This window comes from Buceros rhinoceros, unplaced genomic scaffold (assembly GCF_000710305.1).
Source record: "Buceros rhinoceros silvestris isolate BGI_N320 unplaced genomic scaffold, ASM71030v1 scaffold29349, whole genome shotgun sequence".
NCBI classification, from domain to species: domain Eukaryota; kingdom Metazoa; phylum Chordata; class Aves; order Bucerotiformes; family Bucerotidae; genus Buceros; species Buceros rhinoceros.
Genome location: NW_010430209.1, coordinates 1 through 10,174, shown reverse-complemented (window position 1 = coordinate 10,174; position 10,174 = coordinate 1). Strand labels below are relative to the sequence as shown.

Here is a 10,174-nt window from a genome sequence, read left to right as displayed (position 1 = left end):
TTCCCTAAGTGATTAAATTAACACTAACATGAGGTACTCAGATTGTGGCACAGTCATTAATACTAATTTAATTCTGTTTACCTAAAGAAATTACATGTTTTGGTTATATATATATTTCAAGGGCTTCCTATCTTCTCCTTCCAATATTACAAAGTGCACTTTGCGCTATCTGGGAGACGAAGAACCTTACCTAGGATTTATTGTATTTGGTATCTCTCAAATAGATCATTGAACACTGTGTACTGGAAAAACAAGGCAGGATGGCCTAAGTATGAAATTTGCAGCAAAACAGTTCAAATAACCCTCTGCATGTCTTGGTTTTACCATATTTATCCACACCATAGAAAGTAACAAAATTGGCTGGAAACAATAGTCACTGTTAGAAACATGTCAGAACACCTTAACATTCCTAGGGAAAACACACAAGGATCTAACTGCAAATCTTTCCCTTTCTGGTTAAAAATTACAGCACGCATTACTGAGCCTCCCATATTCCCAGAGCTGAGAAGGTAATTTGCCAACTGGAGTGAAACAAATGTGGCTAAAACAGCAAGCAAACTCAAAGATGCTTTAAAATAAAAAAGAAAGTTGTTTATAATTCATAATCGCTAAAACCTGCAATAATTAAGATGATCACTGTAAAAAACACAGATACAGAAAAAGCAAGGAGAGACACAAGACTTGGCAGACTGGGAAATTCAAAATGATTACAGCTTGTTCCTTCTTTTTGGAAACTCTAAAAGCATGGACTATTTAATGATTTTGTGATTGCCTGCTTTACTTAAGCCTTCGGAGATCACAACAGAATTAATAGTTTAATGACACGATACAAAAAAATTGAAGTAAAAATAGAGGTGGCTGAAATTCACAATGAGTGAATCTGACTTACAAGCAAGTTAAAAATCAATGAAAAAGCTGATTTTTTTAACTTCCAGTTCTTTCTCAGAAAACAGTAAAATCCATATTTATTTGCTTCTCAAGAATATCTTACCCAGTCAGCAGAGAATAGATTAGTTGTCACATTGCAAGACTAAATAAATCTCAACAGAAGCATCACTTCACCATTACGTGGCACGGCAATGTTAATTAGATGCTCCAGAATCAGGTAAACATTCTGCTTTAATATAAACTAATAATTCGTCAAATCATTTTTACCTTTCGTTTCTTGTGGCAAACTTTCACAAGCAGTACTTCCAGGGTTACAGAATTTTGTTCATTCTCTGAGTTTTGTGATGGCTTATCTAAACAGAAAAATATTACAAGTTCTGAAAAGGTGCAGATCTGCTCAATGGCGTAAACCCACCTGTAATTACTGTTTAGCCATAGGTACCGCCAGGCACAAAGACCTCTAGCCTATTCCAAAATAAACCTCATTGTATAGTAAAAGGACCTTTAATCACATGAATCTGTGTTTATTTGGAAAAGTGTCCTCATATTAAAAAAGACAGACAGAGCTTTTGTCAGGTTTTTTAATCAGATTATACACCTGACTCATAAACAGTTTGTGGAAGAAATTCTGAAGAACAACGATGAGCCAAAACTGAAAGAACCCACATATTTTTAACCAAAAATCAGAAACATCACTTTATTTGAATGTATGAACAGCTACTTTTTATTCATGGAACTAAGAAGAGAGTGAATTTACCCATGCTTATACAGCACAAGGCATGTTTGTTAAAGGAACAGAACCCTGAACTCTGGCTGCAAAGTCCAATCTTCTGACTTTGAGAGGTAAAGCCTTATGCGCATAGAAGACACAACAGAATAACTGCAGGTCACTACAACATGAGTCCCGTTGCTTTTATAATCGCTGATGTGGCCTTTTTGCTTCATTTCTAGGGTCTACTTGATAAAATTTATTTTCACACTTCTAATTAAAAAACACTGACTCTATACTACAACATGAGTCCCGTTGCTTTTATAATCACTGATGTGGCCTTTTCGCTTCATTTCTAGGGTCTACTTAATAAAATTTATTTTCACACTTCTATTTTAAATTAAAAAAACACTGACTCTAGTTGAAGGCTGAGGGTTTTTTAAAGCTACTTCCAACACCCCGAAGACACGCTTGCATAAAATCCCTTTCTTCCAAAACTCCTGAAGGTCTATTTCAGTTTGAATGGATGATGACTTGAAGTATTTCTCAAAATCGGTTTTGATTAACACCCTGGCAGGCTTATCTGCTTACCACTACAACCACGCTCCAACCTATTTAAAGCACTACTGGAAGTATTCTAATTCATGGGATAGTCTGAGCTGAAGTAAGTTGAAATCTGCATCCAGACAGCAGACTCAAAGCACTCCAGTATTCCCCTCAGATCTGTACTAGTTTCAGAGGCGCTATACAAATCAACAGTGTCACAAATGAATTGGCAAACATACCATTTTTATGGAAGAACCCAGTAAACGTAAGTTGCAAATGAGCAGACAAGCTAAACAGCAAAAAAAAAGAAAAGAAATGTTAAAACAACCAAGTCTTTTCTTCGCACAGCAGCCCTCCACCCACAGATGCTCAGGACGGCGCTACGGAAGACACCAAACTGTGACGAACAGGTCCATCCTGCCAACTTGGAAACTGCCTGGACACAGCAGTTGCAACTGAGGCAAAGTTGCAGATCAGTTTTCTCTCTACAGACCGGTTCTCTGTGTATTCTATGACTTGACACATTACAAAAAAAAGTAGTTTAAACACTACAGTAGAAGGCCTTTTTCTGAAGACATGAGATCTTGCCTTTACAGGCACGGAAACACACTTCCTGGACGTTCATCACCAACAGAGATGAGGTTTGGGTGGAAGTTTTCTAGAACTTGACCTTGAACCATGCACTTACTAGCCACCTTTTTTTTTTAAATGAATATTTAAGTTTAATAAGCAGAATCTTTACAGCAGGGAAGCTACAGCCTTAAAGATTATCAGTCACATCAAATCCATATTATCCATAATGTATGCAATCAAAATAAAAATTGCACCTATTACGTTTCTCAGCACTGCAGCTCACAGCCTAGACTAGTCTGCTGACTGCAGACCTATTTTATTTCAAATTGTTGAAGTCAAAATACCTTTTAGCTTAAAGCACGCATTCATAAATCTAGATTAAAATGGGTCTCAAAACCTCTTAGTATTTCTGAAGTACACACTATTGAACAAAATATCATCTTTTTGTTAATGATCATCTGATGAAAACATCCAGATACAATTCTGAGCACCTTCACTGACTTCTCAGGAAGATACAACCTGACATTCAGGCCTATTTTTACTCACAAACATTCCCGAGAGCACTGAGATCATTAGTGAAAGTGCCCAACAGACTGAGCATTCAAAACGACTGCATCTGTACCAACTGGCATCCTTCAGCCATGGTACTTTTCCAGACCAATTCTTAAGCACATCTTTTGATAGTTTTGAAAGCACAAAACCCCCACACAAATCAATATTCTATTTTGTTTCAACATGATCCTTATCCTTAAAAAGAGATGATTTACCTAGCAAGTATCCACGATATATGGAGCAAAAGACAATTAAGGAAAATAATATATAGTAAATCATGACAGAACCAGTAGGTACACCAATATAAAGGTAATTACTATTTCTCAATTAAAATTCACAGAGTAAGCCACCCCTCAAATGACAACTCCATATGGAATTGACACTTGAAATTATTTAGAGAACACCATTATTTACACAGAACTACGCAAAGGTTCAGCATGAGACATTTGTGGGGTCAGACACAGGAAAAATCTCCACCTAAGCAATACCTCTCACATGAAAAGTAGAAAGGAAGATCGGAAGTTTTACAGTCTTTAATGAAAATATTTCATAACTATTCACCCTATTATGGCTTGAGAAGGGTAAGGTCTTTTAAATACTGTTACAAGTTTAAGGGGTTTTGTTTTGTTTTGGTGTTTTAGGGTTGTTTTATTTTTTACATAACTATGAGCATAAGGTTAAAAATAGCAAGTATACAACTATATAAACCCCAGGTAGTTTAACTTCATGGTTTTTCCAAATCTGCCTTTTTTTTTTTTTTAATTCCAACACACACAGATTAGTTACTGACACAACTGACAGTCTTAAAAAAAAGTTAAGGCAAATGCCTATTTGCGGCTTCTACATACATTTCAAGAAATGCCATGACAAATCTTGAAAATCGATCCTGATAGTGCTTTTCTCCAAGTTTTTAAGTGACGAGCACACAGACACATTAAGATTTTGGAAGTAACATTTCACATGGTAAATATCTTGCTTTTAATAACTACTCCTTATCACTTTCATTTTATCAAACAGACTTGTGAGTTAGTGCACGCATGTGCTCGTCTGTCCACACACACACGAACAGACCCGTAGGACAGTACCTGTGAGATTCTTGTTCTCCCTTCATTTTCTCTACTTTTGATAACATGTCATCTACTTTGAATGTTTTCCTGCAAAGAAAAAGCAGAATGAGTAGTTTCACACAGCCACTCTTCCCATAATACATAACAAGAAAATTTACTGAATCTAAAATTTTACTTGGTTTTCAATCCAAAACTGTCTATATGTACAATTTCAGCCTTCTGGTCAGAAAGCCCCTTTCTTCTACCTTTTTAGGCCTAGCAGCACGCCCGTGTTGTAGGGACACAACTGCAACACAGCTTCTAAAGCAATATCAAAACACAGAGAATTAAAACCAGACCTTTCAGAAGCAATCCTACTGCTCGTAAGAAGTGTCGTTAACAGCACCACATTCAAATCTTGCAATGAACACGTCTAAATGCATTTCACCTTTGGACAAAGAAAATCTTCCTGCTTTAGTGACACCTATACCTTCCTAGGAACTTACACGTCAACTCTTCAGTCATTACTCTTTTAATTTTGATCATAATAACGAAACACGCTTAAAATCTTACCTGACAAAACCGTTAAAAACCTAGTTATGAAACCCCCTTCTTTCCCCACAGTTATATTAAATGGACACAACACAAAGAACAATGAATTCTGAAACTACTTGGAGAGCACACTCACAGGAAATGAGGGAGAAGACAATCAATGACAATGTCCTAGAGAATAATCACTTCAAATCATTTCTCTCTGTAATTCTGACATCAGTCTGTTCACGCTCAGATGTTCAGCCTGTTCTACCATTAATGGTCACTTCCAAATAAAGTTCACTTGTGAACAGAAGTTGTTCAATAGTTCCCAGAACAGTCTTTCAATTTTTCTTTAAAGGAAAGCAAATGCTTGCACCTAGATGCCAAGAAATTTGCACCAGAGGGGCAATCTAAGAGCTGCGACAGCATCCTTCTTTTACACCTACAGCTCAGCAAAACGGGATAAGAAGAACATAAGCTGCTGGCAAATAGTGGATTTCTTGTGGAGGGAACAGCAATGACATGCTCTGGGGAAGTGGGAAGCATCGTCTGCAGAAATATCCCGCCTGAAGGAACACTGATGTCATCCATTGCCTACATTCAGCATGTAATGCATCTGAATGACTTTGTTACAAATCACATGGGGGCTAAATAGTAACAGACGAGAAACACGCACTGCCTGCGTACAGGGCTGCAGTCAGATAACAGGGAGAAAAACAAGGATCCGAGTAGCAAACACTCACTGATTCAAAGCTCTACTCAGCCTAAGGCTCACACAGATGACAGAATCAAGAACTGACTCACCTACAGTAAAATGAGATTATTAAAACGAACATTACAATGCCCGAGCTTTAAAGCAAGAGATGGTATGGACAGAGGAGTTTGTTGAAAGTCTCAGATTTTAAGGTAGGAAAGTTTCTGCATGCACTCTGCCCAAGCTCATCAAAGGCAGCCACTGTTGTGCAGAACAGCGAGTAGTACATTAAAAAATGGCTTGAAACAGCTCTAGAGCAAAGTTATGTCATGATCAGAATACGAGCCAGAAATTAGCTAAGAGATAAACATGCTTCAGGAATGGGGGAAAGTTTAACAATCTTTCGTAAAATATACTAATACCCGACTCAGTTTGCATTTAATATTTGTGAGCATTACTGATCTAGAAAGAACAATGACACCATCTTTCCTAATAGCAAACCCATGTTAGTCAAAACAAGAGATTCTTCCTGAAGACCTTTCAGAAAACCCAAAAATAGCAACCAAAAACCTCGTTAAATCAAAATTGCTGCCTTCAGTGTAAACTTGCATAACAGAAATACAGCAGTATCTTTAAATTCAATTACTGGGTTTACGATACCACGTTCCTATGCAAAACAGACAAAACGAGGTTCTTGTAATAACCATCCCTGACACCCAGGACTTTCAAGAGAGCATTTATTTGTGCTACAAGTATGCGTATCTCGCGCATTCCCTTCTCCACCCACTCCTCTTCCAGTCCAGCACAGTAATAATTACAAGGTATTAAAAGTCACATCATAGCCTGCCATTACTCTGCCAATAAATAAATTTAAAAAAAAAATATTCCTTTATCCAAATACTGTATGGGAAGCAACTTTTATCCACAGTTAGTAACTTCTTTCCAATGCCGTCATTCGATCTAACACTACTGGAACGCCCGAAGACAGGTCCACAGGCGGAAAGCGCACGGCAATTCTCCGTCAAGCACCATCTGACCCAAGCAGATCACTGCTGCAGTGACAAGCAGCACCTTCAGTACTTCTTTAGCCCACGGTGACAGATGCCCACTCACTTAATCCCTATCAACATATCTCTACTCTCTCAGCATTCTAGCATTGAGGACAGGAATGACTATTTTGCCATGTCAAAACCGAAGCCCATTTCTCAGAGGCACCAGTTCAAAGCAAACTTCTAAAAGCGTTTGCTGAATTTTTTGTAAAATATTATAAACTGACCATAGTCATTTTCCAGTTTTTAAAATAATTACAGAAATAATTACTGGATCCTTCCAAGACGAATTAACAAAACCAATAGTTTTGTGTTTGTTTTTAAATAAGCCGTTGGTTACAATTTAAAAATCACAAGTTTCGTATGTTTATGATCAAGCACCACTGATTACAAGAGCTCAGAGTTACAGTTTTGTTTGTTTTTTAAGAAGTTCTCCCCTAAAACAGAAAACAAATGTGGGAGAATTAGTCAGGGTTCCGCAGGCAGTTATCCACGTTTGAGTAATCCCAGTACCAACAGAAGTCGCAACCCTATAGTTACACATACCCTTACCACTGCAGAAAAGCTCCTAGGTCTCAGAAATCAACTATAAAGTGCTTTATGTATTTAAGTTCTTCAAAAAGAAAAAGCCATGGTTTACATAGCTCGTGAAAAGAGGGGGTCACCCTCAACTATTTTCTTTAGACTTCTGCTACTTGGTTAAGATTTTAGGATGACTTGTCAAAAAACAATTTTACCTTTTGATATTTGTTCGGGAGTTTCTGTGGGACATGTAAGTGAGAGTTCTGTGCAAAAATATTGGCTGCAGGGGGGAAAAAAAAAAAAAAGGAAAAAGGTTATGCCTTAGTTAAAATTTCCTCCATGCCCAAAGTAGTGACAAAACCCAATTACTCACTGCTATGAGATTCCGAGTACGCAGAAATCTGTATATCTGTGTTGGTTCTGAGAAAAAGAAACACATGTTATCCTACATATCCTCCACCTCCAGAAAGACAGACTTATCATGAAGTATTTAATTGAGAGCGTTGATTTTTTTTAAACAATTGTCACAGAAGTCATCACGTGAAGCACCATTATATCCAAATAAGTTCAAATTAACAAGTCTACTTCACCTACTGTAGAACACAAAGCAACTTCTTATTTAAGCTACCAGAAATCAGTAGTCACAACTCAACTATAACTGCTCTTCCTCTCTACAAAACACATTTCTCACAGGCTTTGTAACATAAAAGGGCAGAAAAAAAAAAATCAACATATTACGATCTGCCGTCGAACAGGTAAGTTTTCTTCACAAATTTAATGATCATATCTGGTATGACACCAGAACAGCAGGCTGAATTTTCTGAATTAACAGTCAGACAACTTGGCATCTGATTGTTTTATCCTTCTGGAAAGTACCAAGGTCACTTACACAGGGTACCAAAACAAGAACAGGGACTCTCAGTTGACTATGACACATTAGATCATTCTAAGTGAGGAAATTCATTTCCAAAACCTTTTTATTCATAGGATCAGAAAAATCTTAATCCTGGTAAAGCAACTACTGTTTCAGAGTACAGAGTACTGTTTCAGAGAGGGAGGAAAAAACAGCCACGCGCAATGCTGAGAGGAAAGGGCAGCATCACTGGAAATAGGTGTAATAATCAAAGTCCAAAAGATCAAGACTTGCCTACGGAGAAGAGGACCTTCAGTTTGGTTTTAACCAATTCAGTCACATCATGGCAAAAAAAAGTTTTATCTAGATAGGCTTATATCTAAGAATTTCAATCCAAACAGAAATGCATCCTTTTTAAATGGAAATAAGAGCCAGCTTTATTAGGTAACGTCAGCAAGAAACTTGGAAATGACTTGATAAAACACATTAAGTGGAGAGAAAAAAGATAGAGACCGAAGAGAGAAAAGACAGAGGCTGGAGAATGCCTTGATGCCCATGCTAAGGCTGCTAACGCTGCCTCCACTTCCCACACAAGGAAAACAAACAATTATATATTTTAAGAAATATAAAACTTTCTTTTCATATGACTGCAAAACATTTATTTCAAATAGCTGGAAAGCTTATTGCAATTTATGGAATTCTGTGATTAATAGTGACAAAGGACAGCATTTTATATCCTTTACCCTTTTTGAAGGATAGAATTCGGTCTCATATCTAAATTTCCAAATGTAAAACCCCAAAGAATCTATTATTGGAGAGGAAAATAATAAAATTATTCCAATATTTATTTTAGAAGCCTCGTGAAAACCAGTAAAGTTCTGCTTAATGGTAATTATCATACTAAAAATACATATTTTTCAAATCAAGATAAAAGACTGAAAAGAAACTAAGAAACGTGCTCTTTGCTAGAAAATGAAAATACAGAACAGTCACAACTTTTAAAGAAACATCCCACAGTTTTTAGTCTTACAAAACCAATTGACACAATTATAATTTAGAAAGGTATGAAAACGTTAAATCACATTGACAAGGATGTAATTTAATTTGAAGACGGTGAGCTGCTGCTTCACCTTCGCTTTTCCCCAAGTAAAAAAATCCTGAAACACACTTTTCAACCTGCAGAACGACATATGTTTCACAAGTCCATATTACACAGCAAAAGCTTAAAATAAATCTTAATCTTTTTCTAGCATATGACCTTGAGAAGGGACAAAAACATTCATGAAAAATGTGATTCGATACTACCTGTGTTAGGACTTTTTCATCCAGTATTTACTTACTGCAGTCTTCCCGTAATACTCACACTGCAGAGTTAACATGCTACGACACATTTACGCTGTGACTTACTCCTGATCGCTACCTGCGCAGCTCTGCGCTTCCCTGGTCTGACAGACCGAGGCATGGGCAAAAGAATTTTTTCCCCCATCTCAGACACTGACGCTGAGCGAAGCTCTTAAACTTCTTTGCCACCTGCCCTCTCTGCAGTACGGTATTTATTGATCATACAGCTTTATTAACAGGGAGGAGGTTCAAAGGATGTCACACTATTATTTGAGACACCACCAAAAGCTTCAACACCTTCTCAAACACTGTCACTGACTATAGCAAGTGAATGTGAGCAGTGACAGCGCCAATCCCAGGACCAGATCGTGGATTTAGTAGGGCATCAAAAATTTCCTTCAAATCCTGGCAATTACACAGAAATCTATTAGTACAAGCTAAGTTTATTGCCACACTGTGCTTCTGAATCAGATTTCCATAAACAACTTTCTGATGCATCCAAGGGGATTCTCCTCCTATCTGGAGCTGCCACAGGGTGATGTGTGGGTCGCGAAGGTCAATTTCCAACATGAAATCTCAACTGAGGGACAAATATTGCCAGACAAAGAAAAACCAAGTACAGTGAAGTCTTAATCACATCCTGCCCGAGACGGGCTCGAAAGGCAGTCGCCGAAGAGGGAAAAGCCTCCTCGTTCCCAACTCCCCGTGCCTCCAAGGGCTCTTAGAAGAGGGACGGGCACCAGCCGCCCCGAAAGCCCGATGGGAACTGTTAACTGAGAAACCAAGTTCATCGGCTGGGCGCAGACACACACCCCCGCCCTCCACCCGGCGCGCCCCGGCCCAGGGAGCCTCTCGCCACCCTGCCCG

The 10,174-nt window shown here is 38.0% G+C and overlaps 1 protein-coding gene across 1 annotated transcript in view; it reads right to left on the bottom strand.

The window, feature by feature from the left end:
* The window catches only part of SUZ12 (SUZ12 polycomb repressive complex 2 subunit), an 18,901-nt gene extending 11,349 nt beyond the window's left edge, over positions 1-7,552 (bottom strand). Inside the window, exons 1-5 of the mRNA XM_010142961.1 lie at positions 7,487-7,552; positions 7,329-7,393; positions 4,354-4,422; positions 2,383-2,432; positions 1,156-1,241 (exon numbers count right to left, since the gene is read on the bottom strand). Of these exons, the coding sequence (XP_010141263.1) occupies positions 1,156-1,241; positions 2,383-2,432; positions 4,354-4,422; positions 7,329-7,393; positions 7,487-7,552 (336 nt within the window). The remainder of the gene's footprint in view (positions 1-1,155; positions 1,242-2,382; positions 2,433-4,353; positions 4,423-7,328; positions 7,394-7,486) is intronic.
* Between the last annotated feature and the right edge of the window lie 2,622 nt (positions 7,553-10,174).